Genomic DNA, 27,828 nt, shown 5'->3' with positions numbered 1-27,828 from the left:
GGTTATCCATATTATAAGAATTCAATTATTGTGTACTAGAATGCATACCTTTCCAAACAGAGTGGGTTTTCTTGGAGCTTACAGGGTTCACACATTTTTTAGGACTGATAAGTACTTTTCTTCCAAGTAGTATATATGGAAATCTAGCCAGCAGGGCTAAAACTTACCAATTAGTATTAGTGTCGCTTCTTCATGTCCTATGACTCAAATGTCTTCAGCAATACTCTTACTACCAAGTTCTAGAGTATATCCAAGAGCAATTGCAAAGTCTTACAAAATGTAGTAGTGAACTACAGTATCCACTGATCAACAAATTTGAAAAAGGTAGCCCTTACCTGGCACTGGCCTTTTCTATAATAGATAATGGTGTCTAATAGAGACTTTTTTTTTCCTGATACATAACAACTCCATTTAAATTCTTTTCAAGTATGTATACACTTTAGGAAGCATCTAAAATAGTACACTTCTATAAGGTTTTTAAAAGGTTTTTTCTCCTTCTTCAGGAGACCACACACACATACACACACACATTCAGGAGGTCTGAGTCAGTCCTATGCTGGTTTCCCAACTATCAGTCTGGGATCCATGAGCCACACCCCCTTGTTCAGGTCAGCTGGTTCTGTGAGTTTCTCCAGCCTGGTCTTAACCCATTTGCTCACCCATCACTCCTCCCTCTCTATAAGTGGATTCCAGAAGTTCTGCTCAGTGTTTAGCTGTGGATGTCTGCTTCTGCTTCCATTGGCTACTGGATGAAGGCTCTAGGATGGCATATAAGGAGTCATCAATCTCACTATTCATCATCCATTCTTGTCACTACTGGAAACTCATGCCCTTTTCAATGTAACTATGCTCACGCTTTAGTACTGAACTACTAGATTTGATTTCTCAGAGAATATCTCTACATATGATATTAAAGATGACAACAAAATTATTGTCTCTATTTTATTGTATTGAAAATTAGCAAAATTAAGTAAATTCCAAAATACTAAACCATATTTATTCTATCTTAAAATTTGGTTTCTCCAAAGTTCAAATCATGTTTAAACTCTTTAATTTTAATATAGTATAAACTATACCCTTTAGATAACATTGCTAACTAATTGACTGTCAAGCTACATGTACCAATGATTTAAAGATTTTGTTCTAACCAACTAATATACTTATCTATTAACCTCAAACCTAAATTTAAATACATTGGGGCTGTGGCAAAAGCCATGGCTCCATGGATTCCATCCTCTATGTGGTCATGTGTGACTGGAACTCCAGCATTTCTGAGTCGGGTGACATAAATAAGTCCATCATCTCTTAGGATGTCATGTTCACATGTGAGGATATAAGTTAATGGCAATCGCTGTAACTGGGAGTCAGTGGCTAACAAAGGAGATACTCTACTATCCATAAGTGTTGGATAGGAAGCATTCAATTTTCCAAGAACGGGCTCCTTGTAAACATGGATCTTTTTATACTTTGCAGGAAGAAAGTCACTCCAGTTAACAAATTTGAACAGGTGTCTTGATCCTTCAGGCATGTATTCATTTCTCAGTATTGCCTTTGACAGTTCTTCATCTTTTGCTAAATATAGGCATGTCACCTTAATTGCTACCTTCCTTGATAGAAAGGGACCATGTTCATACTCTTGATAAGATGGCATCATGGTATCAATTCCCTGTAGTCCAGGGTATAACAAGGCTTGTGCCTTAATTTTGTTTATGTATTCTAGATCATCCTGTAGCTGTAAACAGAATACATAATGAGTATTAATGAGTCAATAATTTTCAAATAAGGATTAGTAAGTTTGTTTTAATATCTCAAGGCAAATAAATTTATAAAACTGAAACAGTATCTGGTGATTCACAACATTTATTCATTGTTTGAATATTGAGGATGTCATTTAACCTTCTTCATAGTTGGCAATCAAACAGGACAATGAGCTGGAAAATCCTACTAAATATGATAGATTGGTTATATCTAAAAACATATTTAGATTTTGCTGACAAGTTATGCATGTAGGACGTATTGTCTTCCTGTATCACCCTCCCATGAGGTCTAAGCATAGGCATGTGTCGTCATGCCCAGCTTGCTTATCTAAATCTTTGACCTACATTAATCTAAAATAGTAGAAACAATGAATATAATAAACCAGCAAGTCTAAATTCCATTCAAATGGAACATAGTCATTTGTTGGTACATGTTGAAATAATCCTATCCCATGTCTTACCTTTAGCTATTAATATTATAACATGACTGAAAATAAAAGAACAATTTATGGAAATCTGAAGAGCAGAAGAAACTGGACTGGTTTGTGTGTAGATGGAGGCTGTGAGAGTTACAGCAGATGATATCAAGTGTTCAGATGTTAACACACCAGAGAAGTAATTTTCTGATGGAGGGTAATCCTGACCGTGCAAGGCCTATAGGTCCATGGACTCTGGAAATTGTTGCTCACTTTTTCTAAAGCAGCTTGGTGTCTCCCCAAAACCTGCATTGTAGTTTGTAATCACATGTAATATGTATAAGTAATCTCATTATTACATCTTAATCTTGTTGGCACATGTATCTGTTGTTAGTCAAAAAGATGAGTTTTCATTATCTCTATAATTTTTATATAGAGAAAATATACTAGGACATTTTTCATAGCTAGATCTATTTGTTCCATGAGAACTGGAGACATTTAGAAGCCTGCTTTGTTTCTTTTGTTTAGAGTTATTATACACAATTAGCTCATTTTATCTCAGAGCATGTTCAAACTAGACTAAATGGTTTTTGAAAATAGATCATAAATGTAAAAATTTACAACTATGCACAAGGTCAGAGTTGCAGATGTCTAACCAAGTTGTTACACAAAGTATCCTAAGAAAAGCATGCCAATATTTGGCTTGTCAAGTCTATCTGACAACAGACCTATGTCTCAAACTTGTTATTGGACACTGTACCCCACCCCCTGATTAGGTCATAGTCTTACTCCTGTAACATTGGAACCTTGTATTGCCATGGTAAATAGTTCACCTACTTATTGATTATGCTAGGAATGTCCTTTTGACCAATGAGAAGTAACTTGTAAATTTTTTAATCATTTAAAGTCTGTGGAAAGGAGAGTTTTCAGGCTAGAGGAGAAGAAGCTAGGAAGAATTAAAATCAGGACAGGGAAATTAGAAAAGAAGCACTAAACTAAAAAGACTTATTTGGAAGAGCACAGAGTGAAAAAAAATCATTTGCCCTCGGGTATCTTTTAAAAAAAAAAAAAAAATTCTTTTGCTTGCTGTAACGTCCAATCTGAATCCAGCATAGTACCTTGGGCCTGGAACACAAAGGCCCTCATTAATATGTAATCTGTCTTTACAAGAAATGAGAAGTATCCTGAGTTTGCAGCTATAAGAAGATTCTTTCCTTTCATTTTCTTGCCATGCATATTGCAGGAGATAATCGATACTAGGCCCCAAAGGATCATGATTTAAACAAAACATGTATTTCTATAGAAGTGTCATATCCACAGCCCTCTACAGAGATCAGGATCTGTTTAGCTCAAGGTCATGCTCTCATCAAAGAAGTTAATTTATATAAAATGAGAGAACTAGCTGAAATCTCAACAACATATCGCCAGAAAAAGCTATCTGACCAACTTGAAAATGCACAACACACCATAGGTACAAAGTCCTGTAAGTTCAAAAGGAAAATGAAGAAAGAAAATTTTCCCAAGAAAATCTTGGCTGGTTCTCAATCCTTCCCAGTGGCTTTAAGCAGATAATTTTGCAAATAAAATGCAGTGTCTCAGAAAGTTCAGATAATAAGCATCAGTGAACACAACAATAAAACCGAGGTTCAGTCAAATGACAGTTCTTCCATATATAAACAGTCATAGTCCCCAGATGAGTTAACATCTGCTGGTGGTGGTTGAGTCACAGGGACATTATACTGCTATTTAACCTTTTCATGGTTCATTGAGGTACAGAAGAAATTTATTAAGTGAAATCTGAACCTAGGGATGTGACTCAGTTGATAAAAAAAAATCTTTGCCAGAGCAACCTAGGGATTGCAAACTCAAAATCAGACATAAGCATGGTGCCAAGCTATCCACCAGTTACTGCTGAGTCTTGACAGCATATGGATAAAGATGTGAGCCCAGTCACTCCAGTGAGGTATGGCACCGCTTATGCTATAGAAAGGTAGGAGCAAAACTTCATTTAAGTAATGATGAGTTACACCTCTTCAGGGGGATTCTAGTGAATCATCATCTAGTGGGAAAATGAGATTAGTGACACAAAGTGTAATGTTTCTTGATTTGGCTCCTTCAGCCCCTAGTCTCTTCAAGACATTGATTTATACACATGACTAAGTTCTTCAAAGCACAAATCTCCGTATCTTCATATCATTTTATTACCCCTACTTCACTTGCCCTCTTTTCTTCTAGCCATCATCCCAGCAGGGAGTCACATACATGAACAACAGGATGATATTTCATCAGGATTCCTCCTTCAACACTGTCCCAGAGTTTGGCAATGTCATCTGTGGCTATTATTCCTCACAACCTGATCGTAGCCTCTTAATTCATTTTATATGTTAACATTTTACTGTAAATGCTCTATATTGTTATGGCAGATATTTGGAGTGTGAAGTGTGCACTGCTCCAAGACTTTATGTAGTGTATATTTTCTCCCATTCTTCAACATGTGTGTGTCCTTGGTCATATTTAGGAAAACATGGCTAGCCCTTTCACTCCTTGAAAATTACAATAAGAATATGAATTCAAAACCTTAGTTCTAAAAACTAGCAAAGACCTTCAAGGACTGTGTGGTAACATTTGAATATCTTAGTAATTTGGGAAATTGAACAGATTAAATCATCTGATAAAGTAGGGGTTGTTCTAAAGACTCAGCTCAGATGAAGCTTAGGATCTTTGGTCAACCCATATTATTATGAACCAAAAAAGGAAAATATTCTGGAAAATAAATCAGAAAATGCTATTAACAGATCACTTTTAGAAGAACTAATATATCTTTTTATTTTTTCCAATAAAAAGTATTATAATTTGCTGTTAATGATAGACATGTTGCATGGTTGTAGAAATGACTGATCAGTTAAGAGCACTTTTGTAGAGAACCCCAAGTTTGAATCCCAGTGCCTATATGGTGGTTCAAAACAGGAGCTCCAATGTCTATAGAATACAATGTTGACTTCTGGCCTTTGTAGATATTGCATGCACATGGTGCATGGGCACATATGCATGCAAAAGCACTCATGCACATTAAATGTTAAATAAAATTTTAAAAGAAAAAATAAAAGAGAAAGTTGTGTAGCCTTTATCTGTGTAAAATATAAAATCATTAAAAATGTGGTTATGTAGTTCCTGTGAAAACAAATTGAAGTACACTCAAGCTTAGGTTTCTTGTGTCAAGGAGTATTGTTAAACTCACTTAGCAAATAATACTTCTACTGACTTAAACATCATTAAGTTTTTGACTTCACAACATCTCACCCCTCTCTAAGGAGCTATTAGCAGTTCATGGCTCCTGGGAAAGGGGGAGTCACTTTTCTTTAAGGATGTGGCTTCCGGTGGCTTGTCCATGCTCAAGTATAAAGTCAAGCATCCAAGAATATATAGGCAGCACAAACTGTACTTGATGGATGTCTTGATTAGCTTTTGTCAAATCAGCACAAGTCAGAGATATCTGAGAAGAGAGAGCTATTTAGAAAATGTCTCTATTAAATTATCCTGTGGCTCCTTAGCCATCAGGGAATGCAAATCAAACCAACTCTGAGATACCCTTTTACTCCTCTCAGAATGGCTAAAATCAAAAACACCCACAACAGTTTATGCTGGAGAGGATGTGGAGAAAGGGAAACTCTACTCAACTATGGTGAAAGTGCAAAAACGTACAGCCACTTTGGAAATCAGTATGGCGGTTCCTCACGAAAATGGAAATCAGTATACAAGATCCAGTAATTCCACTCTTAGGCATATACCCACAGGATGCACACTCATACAACAAGGAAATCTGTTCAACTATATTCATAGCAGCATTATTTGTAATAACCAGAACCTGGAAGCAACCTATATGTTCCTCAACTGAAGAGTGGATAAGAAAATGTGGTATATTTACACAATGAAGTACTACTCAGCAAACAACGAAATTTTGAAATTTGCAGGCAAATAGATGGAACTAAAAGAAACTATCCTAAGTAAGGCAATCTAGTCACAACAGGACAAACATGGTATGTACTCACTCATATATGGATATTAGACATAAAACAAATCATCACCAACCTACAATCCATACCTCCAGAGAAGCTATGGAGCAAGTAGGACTCTTAGAGAGGCGTACATGATCCTCCAGAGAGTGGGAAAGGGACAAGATCTCCTGACCAAATTGGGAGCATGGGGAGAGGATAGAGAATTAAGAGAAAGAGAAGGGAAGAAGAGGAATGGAGAGGATTACAGGAGGGAGTAGGAAGATTGAGTCTGAAGAAAAATAAAGGAGAACAAGAAAAGAGGTACTATAAGAGAGGGAGCCATTATAAGTTTAAAGAGAAATATGGCGCAAGAGAAATGTCCAGAGTTCTTCAAGGGTGACCTCAACTAAGAATCTAAGCAATAATGGAGAGGCTACCTTAAATGCCCTTCCCCTATAATGGGATTGCTGATTGACTACCTTAAATGCCATCCTAGAGCCTTCATCCAGTAGCTGATAGAAGCAGAAGCAGAGCTCAACATTGAGCTGAATTTCTGGAATCCAGTTGCAGAGAGAGGAGTGATGAGTAAAGGGGTAAAGACCTGGTTGGAGAAACCCACAGAAACTGCTGACCTAAATAAGGGGAAGCTCATTTCCCATATTGATAGCTGGGAAACCAGCATAGGACCAACCCAGACCCACTGAACAATGTGGGTATCAGTTAGAAGGACTGGGCAGTAGATGATTATTTATCCCTAGTATACAAATGGATTTTGGGAGCCCATTCCACATAGGGGGATACTTTCCAGCGTAGATACATGGGCGATGGCCTAGGCTCTGCTCCAAATGATGTGGCAGATATGGAAGATTCCACATGGAAGGCCTTACCCTTCCTGGGGAGCAGAAAGGAGATGAGATAGCTGGTCAGTAGGGGGTCAGGGGAGGAGGGAAGGGAGAGGAACTGGGATTGGCATGTAAAACAAGCTTGTTTGTAATTTAAATTAAAAAAATATTTTAAAATATTTAATAAATAAATAAATTGTCCTATGACAAGCCTGTGGGACATTGATGTGGAAGGGCCCATTTTATGTGGGTGATAAAGCTCCTGAGCTGTGGTCCTAGATATTTAAAAGAACAGTCTGAGCAAGCTATGAATTCAAGCCTGTTAACAACATTTTCCAGAAATTTGAAAATATCTCAGACTCTATCATAGACATTCATGTAATATTTTGAATTAGGAACCATTAAAGTGAAATTTTTGGTTTTCTGAAACAATCAACTGATTTTTGGACTGAAGAATCAATTGTGATTAAGAAGAGACTTGCTCTCATAGGCTTTTCAAAGAGCTAACTACACAGAAAAAGATTAGGCAGAGTCAGACTGTGAGAATGTTGGGAAAAAAGAAGGACAGAGTCATCAGCCAGACACAGGGGAAGCAACATGAACACTATTGACAGAGGAGGTAATAAAGCCATGAGACACAAAGTAGATTGATAAAAATGGGTTAAGTTATAAGAACTAGTTAGGAACAAGCCTAAGCTATTGCCCAAGCTTTCATAATAAGTCTCTGTGTGATTTGTATGATTCTTTGGGAGCTGGCAGGTGGGACAGAAAATTGTGCTGACACCATTGAGTCCAAATCTTGTAGGAAGTATTTCCTCGGGGTCAGCATAGAAGTCATAGTTCATATGGGGCCAAGATTGTACCTGCTGCACAAAGGAATGAAGGGGTCATAGAGAACAACTGAGGTTTGGCATGAGGACCTAGTGAGGCTAATGATGACTGTTAAGCCTCAGTTGAAGTAGAAGCCATGGAATTGAAGGGCTCATGAAAGGAGGTGGAAGCTTGTCACCATGGAGCAGGGTCAGAGCCCCTGAAGACAAAATACAAAGGGGTTCTTAGTGAGTGTTCATTACCGTTGCAGTAGAGATCACAACATTTTGAATATGTCAGAACTATGGGCTTACCAACAAGAACAACAGCAACTGTGGAGTTATGGCAGCCTGAGCCTATGAGACATACTATATGTGTCATGACAAGCCCTTTGAACTCTTATATAGTGACTTTCCAATGTTTGACACTGAGTGTTACTATGCTAGATTTTTGTTTTGCTTTGTTCTGATTGAGATTATGCTATAATTCTTCCTTATTGGAATATGTAAGTATCTAATTTTTTATAGGAACCCACAGTAATTGACTTTGGAATTTTAGAGAAAGATTATTTTAGAATGACTGACCATTAAAGTGTCTTTGAATTTGTAAAGACTATGGTAATTTTAAGTTGAAATGTGGTTAATATTAATATAAGATATTAATATGAGATATTGGAGATAAACAAGAAAGTAAAGATTATAGTTGAATAATGATGCATTTGTATGCAATTTACAAGAACTCAATTGTCCTGGCTGGTTTTTCTTTTATTTTGCTTTGTCAGCTTGGCACAAGCTGAAAGGATAGAACATTAAAGTGTCTATGTATGACTGACATTTGGTTGAGACTGCACAGGATTTCCTAAAGACTGATGTGCCTAGCCTATTGTAGGAGGCTCCACTATTGGGTAGGTAACCCTAGAGGACATTAGAAAACAATCTGAGTGAGACATAAAGAATAAGTCACTGGGCATCATTCCTCCATTGACTCTGCTTCATGACTCTTGCAGTATGTCCTTGAGAAATGTAAGCAAATAGCGTCAATCTCCTGCTTCACAGAGATAAACTCCTTCCATGGCGATGGCTTTTCTGCCAAGATGTTCTGTACCATGTCAAACTATAAACCCTAATAACTCATTTTTTCTTTAGCTGACTTTTATCAGGTCTTCTAGTCAGAGAGAGAAGAAAGTAATCAATATAAATCAAGTACAGTAAACCAAAATCACACAGATTTTACAATTTATCTTTGAAAAACTAATAGTAGAAGTTATTCTATATTTTTAAATTAGTATGATAAGGTAGGCTGGATGGTGTAGCACTAGTCCATGTACTTGGGGTTGACGTGGAGGGATTGCAATTTTAAGGCATAGCCATATTACAGAGCAAGTTCAAGTTCAGCCTGAAATGCTTAGCAAGAAATCACTTCAAGAAGAGTTTAAAAGGAGGTAGTTACACAGTGCTATAGTAGATCATTTGTCTAGCAAGTATACATCCTTATATTCAATTTATACTAGGCATGCACTGTACACACACACACACACACACACACACACACACACACACACACAATGAGATCCTTAGTTAATGTTACTTAATTAAAACCACTAAAGCTAAATCATGAAAAAAGAATAAACTTATGTGGTTATTTTATGTTTTATAGATTATAGTACAAGCATAATTCAAACACAACATTTGACGCACTTCCTTTGTGTCAGGACTAAATTGTTCTGGTTTCAATCATATATAGCACACATAACATACCAGTTGAGTCACTGCTGCTGCCAAGGTGCCCCCAGAACTGTCTCCTGAAATACAGATGCGAGAAGGATCCACTCCATATTTTTCAATAACTTTATCCTGGAGAAGAAACTTGACCACAAAAACACAATCTTCAAGGGCAGCTGGGAATGGATACTGAGGAGCCAGTCTGTAGCTTTAGAGGTAAATGAAACAAAAAAGCAACCAAGCACTTATGATTAAGCTTATGTATCCAACTATCTCTCAATTTTAGCAGCAGATATATAAGTAAAATTTGGGCCCTACTTTGAATCTTTAAACTCATCAATTAAACCTGGCCTTACTACTAGCTTCTATTTTAAAACAAGAAGTAGATTCTGGTTTAAAGTGCTTTTTGTATTGAGTCAATGAGAAGAAAGAATAAGGTAGCATGTGTCTTCACCTTAATAAAGCCTGTAACTTCACCAGACTCTCAATAGAGTCGGTGGCTCCAAAGCAATTCATGGTCATTGATTAGATTGTTCAAAAAAAATAAATAAATAAAATCAGAAAATCTGACTGCAAAGTATTGGTAGTTTCCTTTAATTAGAAATTTATTTAGGTTAAATTCCTCAACACTGTAGAATTTCATTTCATAAGCTTGAGGATGTGAATTAAAATAAACAGTTTGATACATGAATATGTAAGGTATATCAATATGTATTACTACAAAACTCTTTCATCCTCACTCCCCTCTCATTGTGTGTTCTGTTATATAGTCACACCTCAATTAAGCCTTCTTATTTTTTAACCCTCACTATTGGACATTAAGATATCAATTAGAATTCTCCAGTTATTCTAAGTTCTATAATAAATAATACTAGTCAGATAGTACTTGTGACTTTTTAAATTTTAATCTGTGTCTAGGTATTTAAAATTGCATAATATCAACCATGTAACATCAAAATACGATTATCATCCTGGTTAAAGAACAAAAAAATTCTTAAAATAAGTTTAGAATCCTTAAAGAAGAAGTAACTTATTTTACTGTAAGTTAGAAATTTCTCAAATGTAAGTAATTCTGTTTGCTTTAAAAAGGTAGCTATGAGCAGGATGGTGATGAATCTGCTAGTCTATTCTACTTGACCATATTATACTGTCATTCAAAATTCCTTATAGTGTTTTAGCACAAATACACAATTTTGCAAGCCCATTCCTATACTATAAAATTTGCAGGGACAAGCAAATTTTCTCCAACCACATGATGGGATATAAGAAGTACAGAATAAACCCAATAGGTTATAAAGCAATAAACATGCATTTAACTTTGTTGTTTGTTGTTAGACATTTGAGCAAAAGTCATGAAATACTAAGAGCTGTCATTGAACACTTTCTTAAAATCTTTGAGTGGGCTGTGGTGAAATATTGTTTATGATCTAATAAAGCCACTGAAGATGCAAAGCTAGCCACAGCCATAGAGCCAAGCAATGGTGATATACACCTTTTATTCTATCAGCCACACTAGTTAGCTATAGAAACATCTTTATTCCCAGGACTCAAGAGACAAGGCAGAGGATCTCTGTGAGTTCAAGGCCACCCAGGGTTATATTAGAGTGAATCGGTCTAAAAGAGAAACAGCTCACACAAAGGAGACCTCAGCACTTAGGATCCCACATCTTTCATCCCATCTCTGCGGAGGTATATAAGATAGGAAGAAGACATTCAGTATGCAGTTTCAGAGATTTATTACTCAGCTACGCTGAGGACAGGACAACCCTTTCAGCCTGAGGTAGAAGTAAGAGCTAGTGGGCAGCTGCTTCACTTTTCTGATCTTCAGTCTTGAACCCCAATATCTGTCGCTGGGCTTTTATTATTTGTTACAGTGGTCCCAATTAGTTCTAATTAGTATTATTGGACCCAAGAATAACTCTAACATACATTTTTTTTGTTACCATATTAAATAAAGCCCACCACACCTCAGGTATGATGAGTATACACTTCAGGAATATTACCTGGACAGGCTTTATGCTTTAAAAACTACCACTGCTCTATTGGCCAAGATGCTCTCTTCTCTGCCTCTCACAGGTATCTGCCACTGCATAAATTAAAGCAAAATTGGGCCTTGTTGAGAAAATGTTGCTATTACAAAGCTAAGAAAAATTTTATAAACCAAAATTTCCCAACAGCAGTCCAGCCATCACTGAGGATTTTGTAACTTGTACTATAAAGCAAGCTTGTGATGGGAGGGCAAGGGTCACAGTAATAAAGATTGTCAGTCTCTTACTCTGGTGCTATAACAACAGCATCAAGTTTGTTGGCTGTTAGTCGGTTCAGAAAATCAAAGGGTAGCATCTCTGAAATGAAATAAATAAAGAACAAAGCTATGTAAATGCCAGAATATTGAAACCTAGGCACACCTATTAATCCTCACAGAAAATTGTGACTACTTGATGGAAATCTTGAAGCCAACACTTCTACAACCTTCCTTATCTTCTACCCATTAAAACGCTCCTCATCCAGGCCAGAAGACAAAAATCTTGTTAGGTCACAGTGAAAGAGAGTTGTTCTGTGTACCCTGACACAAGACTGTTTGGGTTCTCTCAGATAACTTCTTCTGGCTTCATAATGATGCTAGCTTCACTTGACTCTGGTCACAGAGCATACTGTGCTGTGACTGATCATGCACTCCTCATTTATGGGGTCAGTTATATTAGAAGGAGGCTTGTGGCTGAGCGGTACTGAAGGAAACTACACTAGGCAATATTGTACAGACAGTAATCTGTGAGAAATGGTGAAGATCATAGTCCCGAAACTTTAATAGTAAAAACCCTATCATTGATTTATATTTCTTTAGGAGAAGCAAAGTGTATGCCTTTACCCTGTCAAAGTAACCATGTCCATATCCATAAGACTGTCTATAAATTAAAACTCTAGAAACAAGATTATATAACACTAATATAATAGTCATAAATTCAGATAGTCAGCATAATTAATCTTTAAAGATTCGTTAGAGTTCTCCTTCCTGTTAATAAAGGGTTTTTATTTTAGTTTATCTAAGGCTAAATATACTTCTTGGAGTAATTTTTAAATGTTTTTTCCATTGTGAGAGGCTTAGGCTTTAAAAGAAAGTCTAGGTTGCCTTTCTGAATATAATCAAAAAATGTAATTGTAGATAAAACCAATCAATGTATTCTTGCCTGCAATATTTCCTACAGAAATTAACTATGGACTGAATCTAGTTATTACACAAAGAGGTGGGGACAAAATTGTAAATTTATTATGATTAAAATATTTACAGAATACAATGTCAAAGTTATCAGAAAAAAAAACAATTCACTTAAAAAGCATAAAATGGCATTCATTATGTAAGGAACAAACATAATGACTACTATCAAACCTTCAAGTGAAAAATGAAGTCATTGTAGGAGGAGGTGTAATAAGGTCATGAAAATGCAGAGTTACATTCATATAGTAAATGAAAACAAAGCTAAAATGCACATTAAAATATACTTACTGCGGCTTCCAAAGCAAAAGGCACCACCATGAATGTAAATAACAGCTGGTCTCTGTCTGTCAGACTTCTTTTTTGGCAAATACAGACGAACAGGAATGCCACTGAAGTCTGTGTCTATAACTGTAATATTTTCATCTGAAACTGGCTTTGTATTTTGAAGTTCCATCAATATGAAGAAAAAATCTTCAAATTTCATAATACCCATATTTTCAAATAATGTACCCTAGCAAAACAACATCCAAATGCATGCATTAATTTATTATTTTATTTTAGTAACACTAAATGTACATAAAGATCCAATGGAAAAATTGCAGATGGTGTAATAATGCTTCACTGTGTCTAGTGCGTCCCTCATCACAGGTGAAATGGACATCTCAGGAGATAGAAAAGAAAGATATGGAAACACAGAAGTAGAGGAATATGGCTGAAATACGGTATCTTCAGACATGACAAGGCCATCACACATAAACTCACAGATGCTCTGGTTACCTGAGATGTGCACATGACCAAATGTGCACATAATATCAAATAATATGTAAGTATGTATTGGACCTAACCAGACTCAGGAGCTAGTGACAGTTAATGCCCACTGGGAATGAGATAATCAGGTACCTTCAGAGAAATGGCCCTTGGTATTTCATCCTGGCTCCAGTACATGGCTCTACATCCATACACATATAGGCAACACTAACTCATCACAGTGATTTATACATATTATTTTTGAAAACAGACATGCTGCTGAGAGGGCTATGCAATTAGAAGGGTCTGGAAGATATGATCAAAAGAATTTAGATATGTGATAGATTGATCAGTAAATATACATTTTATTTACTTTTTCAAAAAAGGAGTATTAGTGAAGCACAAAGGACAATAAAATCAGAAAATATTTGCATCAAATAAGTCAAAGGATTATCATCTTTACATTAGAAAATTATGAAAGTATTGTTAGACCAAAAAAAACTTATTACATGCCCCAACACATTCATGATTATTTTATTTATACTATAGAAATATCAATAAGTTGATCTGTATAAGACCTGCAAAAGATTGATCAATCAACTTTTCCTGATGGATGAAGAACTTGTTTATGAGGTCCCACTCAAGCTTCAGGAAATACTGATAGCCAATGGTTGTTGAAGGGGGAGAGGTCACTTTCTTCAGTGGTCTAGACAGTTATTCTTGCTCTGGTATATAATGACCCCCTATGTTAAGGCAGGAAACTAATTAAACTAATTGGTTTTCACAAAGAAAGAAGACATAAAAATAGAAAGAGAAAATTTTGAGAACAGTTTCTTCAGAGAGAACTAGTGAATTTATGAAATTATGAAACAATAAAAGCTTATTAAAAATAAGAAATCTCAAGCATACAACAAAGTAATGTCATTGGGTACCACAAATTTTTGGCACCATAGTTTTCATTGGGTTAGGCTCTCCTTAACTCCTAGTTTTATCTAAAAATACTACCTGGAAAAAGTATTTTATGTTTCCTCTCTGTGTATGTATATTCCCAATATTTTATTTTATCTGTTGTTCATTAAATTTAGTTTCAATGTTTAAAGTTTGTGTGTGTGTGTGTGTGTGCGTATGCATGCGTGTGTGTTCACATGCGTGTATATGTGTGCGTGCCTGAGTGCATGTACATGCATGTGTGTGTGCATGCATGTGCGTGTGTGCATGTGTGCGTGTGTGTGTGTGTGTGTGTGTGTGTGGTATCCAGGCATGTATTACCATATACATCTATGGAAAGCCAGAGGATACATTTAGATGTATGTTGTTCTGTTTCTATCTTGTTTGATTTAGGAGATATATATATATATATATATATATATATATATATATATATATATATATCTGGGAAGCCAGTATAGGACTGACCCAGGCCCCCTGAAGGTGGGTGTCAGTTAGGAGTCCTGGGAAATCTATAGGGCCTCTGGTAGTGGATTAGTATTTATTCCTAGTATATGACTGGACTTTAGGAGCCCATTACACATAGATGGATATTCTCTCAACCTTGATACATGCAGGAGGTCTTAGATCCTGCTCTAAATGATATGACAGACTTTGAAGATCTTCCATGGAAGGTCTCATCATCACAGAGAAGCAGAAAGGGGATCAGATAGGGGGCTGGTGGAGGGCAGGGGAGAAACAGAGGGAGAGAGAACCAGGATTGACATATTAAAAAAAGGTTGTTTCTAATTTAAATTTTTTTAAAAGAATTATGTTATCACAATGGTACTTCAGGTTTAAAAAATCCGTAAAGCTTATACTTTAAACATACATACATATATAGAAATAAGCACAGGCACAGAAAAACATATCTTTAAATCATTTGTAAAGCAGGCAATCATATTTAATTTCTGGGCCTTAGAAATAGAAGTATATAGATAATTCTTGCTTTGGTAAGCTTAATATGTATAAATATATGTTTGTTGGTAGCAGTGTTTTAATTTGTTTTACAGAACCATTATCTCTATTTACTTTACTGGCCACCAATAGATAAGCAATTTATTAGTTAAAGCAGATGTAATCCCAAGTTAGCATTAATCTGCTTGGAGTGTTTATGTTGAATACAGAGCTAAAAAACCAATGAGAATAGTTCGATATAATTATTCTCTGAATCATGTCAGAGAGTGGATACTTTTTAAATTTTTATCCACCCCTCTTGAATATTTTTAATAAACATAAATACTTTGTCTCTTTAACCCCTTGATAACCTAACTGATAGACTCCAAAAACAGTGATATAATAGTCTATATTCTTATTAGAAATTTAGAAGAGCCCATGTGTCTTAGTTATTTTCCTATTGCTGTGATAAAACACCATCAAAGCAACTTATAATAAAACAAACAAACAAAACACTTAATTTGACTTGTACTTTGAGAGGGTTATAGGCCATGAGAGCAGAGCAAAGAAATATCTGAGAACTTAGCTCTGAATCACAAAACATCATTTGACACCTGAAAACAAAACCAGTGTCCAGTGACACACCTTCTCCAAGTCATTCCCAAACAATTACACCACCAGGGGTCCAAATATGAAATTTATGACATGAACCGGTGAGGGCACTCTCATTCAATTCACCATACCAGAGTATTCAGAATACCCATGATACAAACCAGAGTTACCTGATGACAAGAGAATAAAGCAAATGAGACTATGTTCCTGTGGGAAACAAAATCAAAGAAGTAGACTTGAGATTATATGCATCTGAAGTCAATGACATTAAACATCTATTATAATTAGGTTCCACAATGTAAAAGTGAATCTTCTGGAAACAAATTAAATAACAGACAACCTTAAGAAATGAAGTGTATAAGGACTCAATGAAAAATCCATAGAAGAACTAGGGGATGATATATCCAAAATATAACATTTATAACTAAACTACAATAATAAAAGGGAGTTAGCAGAAAGGATTCATTGAAAGTGAAATATATCAAAAATATATAATCTGAAATAAAAACAGTAATTGAAGTTAAGGAAGCAAATCTAAGATCTATGGGACAATCCTTAGTGATCTGACATCTTGGGTCTTTAATGAAGTTGAAGATTAGATAGTTATAATTATAGCTTTCCTTAGTTATGATAAAAGATAAATTAAATGTAAATCATTAGACTCACAAAGATGGGACAGATGATAGAGTATTTTCTTTAATTTTGCCAATTACAAATAGACTAAATACTGTAAATATAATTCTTGCTTGATAAAAAAAAATGAAAGATGAAATGTTACAGCAGAAAAGATACAGTTAATGATCTACCTGCCAAGATTTTAAAAGATGTATATTTATATATCTAGGAACCCCATTAATACTCAGAAAAGACAGTCACAGAACAAAGCATGACTCAGTAGGTATAAGTGCTTGCCACCAAGACTGACAACCTGAGTTCTATCACTGATACCCACACAGTGAAAGGAAAGAACTGACTCCAACGCTGTCCTTTGATCTGTAAGTGTATGCATGCTGTGGCAGGAACCTGTAACTGTGTGTGCAAATACACACACTGAATAAATAAATACATCAAATACTTCTTAAAACTTACAGTAAATGTATACTCAGAAAAATCACACTGAAAGTGCTGAGCAATAACACAAAATGTTTGAGAAGGACTGCAAATGGCTTATTTCATAAAAACAAAATGCACATCAGAGAACAGCTGACTGTGTGATGAAAGAATAGCACTCACAACATAGATTTGCATATATGAAGGATATATGGTTTTAAAACAGGATACATGAAAAAATAAATAATTGACACAACTAGAAAGTCTACAAGAATTATTCTTCACCAAATTTTTCTTAGTGAATATAGTGAAAAATAATCCTGAGGGAAGAGAGGCTGATACCAAAGACATTGTCACTCTTAAATCAAAGAACAACAAAGAAAACAAGTGTATTCTTCAGAAACAAGTTGAACTACTCATAACTTCTAAAATAAAATGGATTAATATTGAGAAGAGATCAAGTTATATTATATGGGACACCCACACCTTTAATAGAAAGAGCAAATGTAAGAACTACAAGGATAAAATAATATTTTCTATAAAAGGGTCACTATTGAATCTATGCCATGCATAAAAAGTAAGCAACAGACATGTAATACCTAATATTTTAAGTCATGGTTAAGAATAATGCACCCATTGTTGTATGTTGGGAAGTCAAATAAGATAGGATTAGTCAACCTAAGGAAGTAAAGCAGCAGTGTATTTCACACAGCATTTCTTATTTCAATAGAATTACAAAAATAAGAAATGGAAGAAAATAGTCCAACTTGCAATAGAAAAATACATTTATTGGCAAAAATGTATTCCAATTGATGCAAAAATGGCAAGAAATGGGAGTAAAAATATAGCATATTTGAACAGTAAATACCAAGAGCATTGAATAATTTATTATAATCATAGCAAAGATGATAACAAATATAAATTGATTAATGTAAATGATACTTCTATGTGAGTTTTTTAAATACTGCAGTACATAGTATTTCTGTAATCTGTAAGACATAGCTCTGAAATGTATATAAATGAAAGTAAGACATGAGAAATAATGATACATAAATAAAAATTACTGGCTGTAAAATGTTAAACAAAACGTTTATCAAGTGAGCTCCCAGTGTAAGCTTGTTAATCATGGGAATGATCATTTAAATAATTGTCATAATTTGTTCATGTATAAGGAAAACAATATATATTTATATGTTTCATAATTCTCTTTTACATTTGAGGACACAAAAGTCAAATTTTACAATTATATGATTTCAAGATACATTATATTGATATAAGTATTCAGTCAGTTTAGTGATATGTGATATATGAACTAGTGATACTATGAACTACTCAGGGACACTGGTGTAAGTCATACAATGGCACTTGTTCACCCTCATTTCCTCTATTGTCCAGTCAACAATGTGAGGCATTGAGAAACCCAAACTAGATAACCTAACTAACTTTGAACTCAGAAGAAAATGTGTCAGTTATTTTAATATCAGTTTACCTGTCAACTTCATACAACCTAGAATCACCTTAGGAGAGTTTTCTTAAGGAACTCTCTAGATGATATTGGCTGGTGAACATATTTATGGGAACATGTCTTGATTATATTAATTGATGGGGAAAGGCACAGCCTTAAGGTAGGTGAATATGTTCCCCTGATTGGAGCCCTGATAGCTATCTAAATACAATCACACATGCACTCATTTCTCTCTATTCTTGATTGTGAATGAGATGGCATATCAAAACCCTAACACCTTGATTTTTCTGGAATAGTGGACTGTATTCTATGATATGAAATAAAATAAACACTGTCTTAACTATTCTACTTTTTACCAGGATATGTAATCACAGTCACCCACATGAAAATAGGACAGTTGTCTTGTGTGGGAAGATTGCTCTTCTTCTCCAGCACATTGTTTGTTCCTGTCTTCTCCTTAATCTTCCTATTGCCTCAATAACTGTTCTGCTTCCAAACATAAGCGCATTTTGGTAACAGAAAACATGGTGTATCCTTAAGTTCAAATTTTGCAAGTGTCATTGTAAAATCTGAATTCCAGTACCATAGACCTAAGGATGAATAACAGCAGTATCAGGTGTCAAGATGTGGCCTTTGAATATCTGTGTATCTCTAAGAAGTGTCAGGACGCATGTGTCAAACAGCACACTTTCTACTTAAACAAATGTGCTTTGCTCATAAGTACACGGTGAAGATTTCTAGTGTATTTCATGGATGCAATCTCACAACAGACTAACACAAAAACAGATAGGATAGCCAGCTATCTTCCACAAGTAATTGTAAAATTATATAAAAATTTAAATAGATGCCAGTATAAATTTTCTGACTATTAAAATACAGTTTATTTTAATATTAACATAGTACTTATATAAACCTGTAATGAAATCATCATTGCCATTGAGTTAAATATTATCAACTTAAAATTGATAAATGTAAACCATATATAAACTTCTTTTGGCATGAGAACACACAGTTTTGAGTACAGGAAGCTAAGTTAAGAAATACCTAAAAAGGACAAAAGATACTAAAACAGAAGAAGGTTAAAAATACACCAAAAGTTTATAATATGAATGATTAATACTTGTGAGCTTAAGAAAATGTATAGATATCTGAAAAGCATCGAATACATTCAAACATTTGAACAATTTACCGAAGTCCTCTATCAGGAATGTTAGTTATGCTTGTCAATATATAACTAACTTTAGAAATAGCATCATACAAACATTGTGAACTAACTTTAGAAATAACATCATACAAACATTGTGTGCCCCACAACAGACAATAAAGCATGTTAATAATTAACTAAAATATTAAATGCATAAACTATAACATTATTTGGTATGTATAGCATTAAACAAAAGCAAATTCTCTTTTAAAATACTGACTAAAGGAAACCAGATATTTGTAACAAGGCTTCCCAATTTTCCAGGAAAATACATTACCATAAGTGATGATACTTTCATAAGAGCATCTATGATTCTCACTTTCCAGTGTTCTTCAATGTTTTCTGGTATGGGTATATAAATATAATAAGCAAAAATGATACAAGATAAACCAAAGAACAGAGTTTTGTACCTCATGATAAACCTCCAACTTTCTCTGTGTTGACAGTGAAATGTCACCTCATATATAGATTGCTAAATAGTAAGACAAAGGTATCAGACCAAGTCTTCAGATAAAATTACAATAAAGCAACACTCATTGAGTATCCAGTTCTAAGATCAGGCCAGTGTTATAACAGGTAAGGAAACTGTGCTTCTTTGTTGAACACAAGGCACCATGAAAAATCTGTTGAAAATTTATGTCAAAAGAAAAACCATTATGAAAATATAAAGTTCTTTCACATCAGTGAAACACATCTTAGTGGGACTCTAAGCACAGCACAAGAAAGATAAGAAACCATTTTCTGGTGTTATTTTACCAAAAGTAGTGACAAGAATTTAAAAATAAATTAGAGTAATATTTAATCAACCCAATGGCTAAATGCTATAGCATGGATTATTTTTTTTTAAAAAAATAGGCTGTGTCAAGTGAGCAGAAGACTAGATGACAGGAAACTAAATGCTAGTCCAAGTTACATAATTAATTCACTTAATGCAGAAACTTTTAGACAGAATTAATCACACACTAAAGTTAAATTTAGGAAATTCATATAGCTACATACAGAAACATGAATATATTATATATTCATTAAGAAACATTTGTTGCAACATTATATTATGCTCTGTGTTAAGCAAGAATTAAATAAGTAAACATGTCATGAATCCATTCAATCCATTCTTTTATGAAATGTCCTTATTCTTTTTTTTTGCATTGCTCTAAGCTATGTCTATGCATGTTAACATATGAATTCCTTATTTGAGGACACGTCCAAGTTTCTACAAGACATTTGAGGCATGATTAATTTTTCTATGTTCTTCTTTGTTCTAATGATTTCCACTCCTGCTTTGATATCTACCAGAGAAAAACAAGTGTAAAGGACAAAAAGGCCTTTTGTGCACAGATAAGCACTGGATGGGTCAGGGAATTTCAACACATAGCTCACCTCTTCAGTGGAATTAGGTGCATGGCTGCTCTTCCTGAAATTCTAGGGATAATGTAGTTTTGCAATCTGGTGAGCCTTTACTGTGATGAAACAGGCTCTCTTTGTATCTCCAAGAATTTATGTTTTTACTTAAGGCTTTTGTTTTTAGACCAAAAACCCCACTTTTATGAGTGATATCACTTGTGTTCTACCACAGCCTAAGTGGCTTCTGTGTTATCTTAGCACCAAACCAATCCAGACACCCACAGGTACTATGTTTATCTTAGTCAAGCTCCCTAGATCATAAATCTTGGATACTATCTCAGAGTCAAAGTACCCATTCTTGTGAAAGAAGCCCAGTGTACTATGTAGGTAATCTCAATATAAACACATGTTAAATTGTTGTGCACTTTGGATTGAGCTAATGCTTATCTGAATACCTTTATATATGACTAAAGTAAAATGATCTGGGTCAGAATGTAGAAGTCCTGGTCCAGCACCAGTTGTAAAAAAATCAGGCTGAGCCAAGTTTCATTCTTGTCTCTTTGTGGGACATTTTTCCCCTGCCATCTGTAAAGCCTGCAAGGGAATCACCATAAAAATATCAGAAAAAGTCATTGTTCCAAAGCATTTGGGAAAATATAACTATATGGATATGGATTATGGATAGAATATTCTGAGCAGAGCAGGTTATACTTACGTATTTAGGAGTATATATGCCTAACTAATGACCGTTCTGCTTTTTATTAGACTAATGATGTACTTTAGGCAGAAAAAGTAACACAGATGGACAGAATTAAACAAATGCAACATAGAAGATTGCAGCACATCCTTACATCACTAAACATACATTCCACAGCATAATTAATCATCCACAACTTTTCCCTGATGGGGTAATGTCTGTAGCTGGAGTTTCTTTCCAGCCTGGTCCCATAGCCAGTTATTTCCAAATAAGCACACAGAGACATATTAATTATAAATTGTTTTGCCAAAGGCTCAGGCTTCTTAATAGCTATCTCTCTTTCTTTATTATTTACCATTTTTTTAAATTAATCTAAGTATTTCCATATATTCTTTTCTTATCAGAGAAAGTCTGGACCTATTACTCCTTCCTTGCCTACATGGTATCTCCTTTTCTCCTCTTCTCCCCAGCATTCTCCATGTCTAAGAAATATATACATTTCCCCATCATATGGATGCATTATGGTATCTGGCTGCCAGGACAATCACCCAAAGTTGCTTTGCAATTGGGGCATCCATCTTCAGTTAAAAGACCTAGAAAGAATATCTGGCAGACATTTCAGTGAAGCAGAAAATTTGAAGATGAAGATTTGTCTCAGCTTGTACTTATAAACTTATTTAGTCACATTCCTCTGTGTTCTGCAGAATAGAATATATGTCAGACTCTTCTGTGAAATAGGAATCTGGAAGGATTGTCCAACCTTGTCACAGCAAATTCCAACACTCTATTTTCTGTGTCCTGGCAGTCTGTATAGAGTACTGTCAACAGTCAAGTCAAAAGCAGTTTCTTGACCAAATGGCTAGCCTTGCCACATTGAAAGCAAACTTCATATAGATTTTCTTTGACTCCCATCATCCTTTTATTAAGTAAATCGGTGCTTACAGGAGCAGATGTGTCTCATTGCAATGAGAAGCCCTATTTTAGGTCTGTGAAGTTTTGAAGACCATTTATCTATCTAAAGTATATCTCTGTATGATCTTGAACACATACCTAACATATCTATAAATTTGATTCTTATAGATGATTAACCATTAACCTGTGCTTCTTTATCATTCTAAGTAGTTTATATTAATAGCTTTCAATAACTAACCCATTGCCTTGCATTTTAAAATGGACTATGTAGGTAAAATACTTTAAACAAGTGTAGAAACATATATACAGCATTTTGTAACAAAAATAAACTTAAATTTGTATTAATATAGCAGAATCCTTGTCAATGAAAAATATCTGAGATTAATGGTTTTCTTTTTATCCTATATTTAGATGCACAGATAGGATAGAAGATGAAATATTTTCTTTATCTTGCTAAATGTTAATGGAATAAATATTATTAACTATAATTCTTATTTGATAACTATTTTGTTATATATTTTACTATGTTAAAGTTAAAACCCTTCTTTTTGTTTTAGACAAAAAAGAGGAGATGATGGGAGTTATCATTCTGTAAATATGTGTAAATATGTTTCTCTTATTGGTTAATGAATAAAGCCCTGTTGGCCAGTAGGAAATCAAGATAGGTGGGATTGGAGAGGTGGAGGATGCAAAATACTCAATAAAATCATCCACCATGACCAAGTAAGCTTCATCCCTGGAATGCAGGGATGGTTTAACATATGAAAATCTAACAACATGACCCACCATATAAACAAACTGAAAAAGAAAAACCATATGATTATCTACCTAGATACTGAAAAAGCCTTTGACAAAATTCAACACCCTTTCATGATAAATGTCTTGGAGAGATCAGGGATAACAGCAACATACTTAAACATAATAAGAGCAATATACAGCAAACCAACTGCCAACATCAAACTGAATGGAGAGAAAATTTAGCCAATTCCTCTAAAATCAGGAACATGACAAGGCTTCCTTCTCTCTATATCTCTTCAATATCGTACTGGAAGTTCTAGCTAAAGCTATAAGACAACAAAAGGAGATCAAGGGGATCCAAATTGGAAAGGAAGAAGTCAAACTGTCTCTATTTGCAGATGATAGTTTACATAAGCGACCAAATAAACTCTACCAGAGAACTCCTACAGCTGATTTAACACCTTCAGCAAACTAGCCTGATACAAGATAAACTCAAAAAAAAATCAGTACCCCTACTTTTTTCAGACGACAAAGAGACAGAGAAAGAAATCAGAGAAACATCACCCTTTACATAGCCACTAGCAACATTAAGTATCTTGGTGTAACACTTACCAAACAAGTAAAAGACCTATATAATTAGAATCCTATATACGACAAAGGGCTGATCTCCAAAATATACAAAGAACTCAATTAACTAGTCAACTAAACACCAAATAACCCTATGAAAAAATGGGGTACAGAACTGAAGAAAGAATTCTCAATAGAGGAAATAAAAAAGGCTGAAAGACACTTAAGAAAGTGCTCAACATCCTTAGCTATCAGGGAAATGCAAATCAAAACAACTTTGAGATACCATCTTACTCCTGCCAGAATGAATAAAATTAGAAACACCAATGATGACTCATGCTGGAGAGGATGTGGAGAAAGGGGAACACTCCTCCCTGCTGGTGGGAGTGCAAACTCGTACAGCCATTTTGGAGATCAGTATAATGGTTCCTCAGGAAAATGGGAAGTAGTTTACCACAGGACCCAGCAATCCCCCTCTTAGGTATATACCCAAATGATCCACATCCATGCAACAAAGACATCTGTTCAACTATGTTCATAACAGCACTGTTTGTAATAGCAAGAACCTGGAAGCAACCTAGATGCCCCTATATTGAAGAATGGATAATGAAGATGTGGCACATCTACACAATGGAATACTACTCTGCAGAAAAAAATAAAATAATGGTATCTTGAAATTCGCAGGCAAGTGGATGGCACTTGAAGAAACCATCCTGAATGAGGTAACCCAGTCACAAAAAGAGGAACATAGTATGTACTCACTCATATATTGATTTTAGACCTAGAACAAAGGATCACCAGCCTATAATTCACACCACCAGAGGAACTAGAATACAAGGGGTATTCTAAGAGATTCATATAAAGTCCCTCACAGAACCAGGAAGGGACAAGTCACCCAGAGCACAGGGAAAGTGGGGAGGGGGCAGCGAATGTAGAGAGAAGTAGGAGAAAGCGAGGGGGAGGAGAGGAAAACACGTCCGACTAGGAAGATTGAGTCCGGTTAGGAATAGAAGGCAAGAGAGAGAGAGAGAGAGAGAGAGAGAGAGAGAGAGAGAGAGAGAGAGAGAGAGAGAGAGAACATATACGAGGAAGTCAATATTGGTTTGAAGAGAAAATTGAACACAAACAAAGGTCTAGAGAACTACAAGACTGCCACCAACTAACAATTTGAGCATCCATGGAAAGGCTACCAAAATGCCCTTCCTGGATAGTGAGATCAACAACTAACTTATCCATGGAGCCCTCATCCAATACCTGTTGGAAACAGGAGCAAACACCCATACATAAACACTGAGTCGACCTAGAACACAGATGCAAATGGAGAGGACAGGACCAGGCTGCAGAAACACATAGAGACAGCTGACCTGAACAAGGAGGGGCTAATGGGCCCCCAGACTGATAGCTGGGGAGCCAGCATGGGACTGACTCAGGCCCCCCTGAATATGGGTCTCAGCTAGAAGGACTGAGCAGTCTAAGGGACCTTAGACAGTGGAGCCAGGATGTATCCCTGGTGCACAAAAGGACCTTGCAAACACATCCCCCATGGAGGGATAACTGCCTTAACCTAGAGACAGGAGAGAAGCCCTAGTCCCTACTTCACATGACCTGTCAGATCTACATGACCCCAACTGGATGGCATTGCCCTACATATGGAATTGGGGTGGGGGATGGGAGGGGAGGGTGGTTAGTGTGCATGTGTGAGGGCAGAGTTGGTAAAAGTGAGGGGGTTAGGGAGGGAGGGAGGGAGAGAGTGAGAGAGAACTCGAATTGACATGTAAAATAATAAAGTAAATAAAAACAGAAAAAAATAGGAAAATGTCATGACATTACAAAGTTAGGGATTTTGTGGACAGGCTTCATTTTTAAAAAAAAAAAAATATGACTATGAAGACATAAATTCTGGCCAGTAACAATTTATCTCTACTCACTCAGAAAATAAAAGCAAATATTAAAGTTAACAAATCATGAGCTATCTGTTTTCAAAGTTCATCGATCTGATATATATAGCTAATAGATTCTTACAAATGTAACAAATGGACAATAAGTGTTGTTACTGTGATTTAAAATAATAGTAGATGAAAGGCAGTTATTTTAACCTTGGTTTCCAGATTAATAGAGTTCAAAAAGTGTATAGGCAGAGCATAATATCAGAAGCTTGAAGCTGGCTGATCATACTTTCATTCATGCATACAAAGCTTGAATGAAATAACAGGGATTCATGTGAGGGTATTAACCCACAAAGTTCCACTCTTACATTTAAATATCATAATTATTTCCTTTTATTTGTATGTGCCTCATTTCAACCTAGCCTATATACTCTAATATACTTTCCATCTATATTGCATAGACTTGATATGGTAGTTTGAATGAGAAACATCACTCATACATTCATGTATTTGAATAATTGGTCCTCAATTCGTGCTGCTATTGGTTATAATATTAAACCTTTAGAAAATGAGTATTTCCTGAAGGAAGTATACCAGTGACTAACCAGTATGTCCAATCCATAATTTACATCTTCGTAAAGCAATTGATATTCATTGATCCATTTTAGATCTAGATATTATATACCATTAGATAGACATTAAGCTCATTTATCTTAATTAGCCATTCTGTCCTAGTCCTAAACTGCTATATACTTGTGAGTAACCGTTCTTTTGTTTGCTTGACCCATATATTTCTTCTTTATTGGCAATTCATGCATTGTATAAGCAAGGTGTATCCAATAACAATGTCCACTTAATGGAAAGGTTGACATGTACTTAACATCTCTAGTGAGTACTTACTACCCTTATACTCCTAGGTCTCACACCTAGGAGTATTCTTTGGGATACAACATATGGAAAATATCTGAAGGGTTAAACTCAAGATTAGAATCACTATGATTTTAAGAAGGGTCTACATCTATTTGAGTCACAAAATACGTCCACAGTGTATACAAGAAAGAAAGTAGAAAATTAGGAAAATTGATACTGGGAATAGTAATAGCATTTTCAGGACAGTTCCTTTAGCTATATGCTAAGTTCAAGGTTTCTTTACATATTCAGTTCTCTCCCTTGTTCTAGATTACAATGGTATTATTTGGTGTAATTTATTGTTGGATATTTTCATATATCCACATCATTTGTTAATATAAAATCCTCCACCTCAAATTGATGCCTTAACAGTCTTCAGACTCTAATTATTCCTCCCCTTTTCATGTGCTCTCCCTTTCTTAAATATAATGAGTCCAGTTAGTGTTGTCTTTATGTATAATGGTTTAAAACCATGTGCTTGAGTGTGCAAATCAGTTTCTCTGTCTCCACTGGAAGCCATCAATTACCAGTTCTTCTCAGCTATAGGTCATATTTCACAAGCCTCTCCCTTATCCATACTTAGATTTTTAGACTACTTGATCTTATTCATGTCTAATAAATGCTGTGAGGACATATGTATAATGATCTTACCATATCTAGCAAAAACAAAGTATGTTTTGCTCCTCACCTAGACTTCTTGTACTTAAATCATACCTCTTCCATTATGATACATGAGATTTGGAGAAAGAGTATATGATATAGATGTCTTATTAAAGCTGAGCCCACCAAAATCTCTTTTTCCATGAATATTGATTAGTGCTGAATCTGTTATTAATCACCATCTATTGCACAAGAGATTTATTTTATGATAGTTGAAAGACACATTAATTTATGGCTATAAAAAAGAACAACTTAGAGGGCATTTTGTTACAATGTTTACTTAATAGGATACATTAATTCTCTTCTATCTAGTTATATATGTTTTTGATTTTGTATTTTTGTTTGATTTCACAGTTAACATTTACAGACATGAATTGTATTTTGAGGAGCAAGAT

At 35.2% G+C, this 27,828-nt stretch overlaps 1 protein-coding gene across 1 annotated transcript; it reads right to left on the bottom strand.

Annotated features, from left to right (window-relative positions):
• Positions 1-1,034: 1,034 nt before the first annotated feature.
• Positions 1,035-20,177, bottom strand: LOC127216366 (arylacetamide deacetylase-like 2). Its single transcript, XM_051177007.1, has 5 exons — positions 19,998-20,177; positions 13,047-13,269; positions 11,817-11,886; positions 9,578-9,749; positions 1,035-1,732 (listed from the first exon to the last, which is right to left on the bottom strand). Exons 1-5 carry the CDS (start codon positions 20,133-20,135, stop codon positions 1,130-1,132), a joined length of 1,206 nt encoding a protein of 401 aa, XP_051032964.1. The 5' UTR covers positions 20,136-20,177; the 3' UTR covers positions 1,035-1,129.
• Positions 20,178-27,828: the final 7,651 nt, after the last annotated feature.

Source organism: Phodopus roborovskii, unplaced genomic scaffold (genome assembly GCF_943737965.1).
Source record: "Phodopus roborovskii unplaced genomic scaffold, PHOROB, whole genome shotgun sequence".
Taxonomy (NCBI): domain Eukaryota; kingdom Metazoa; phylum Chordata; class Mammalia; order Rodentia; family Cricetidae; genus Phodopus; species Phodopus roborovskii.
The sequence above is the reverse complement of the archived record's forward strand: the minus strand, read 5'-3'. Positions and strand labels throughout refer to the sequence as shown.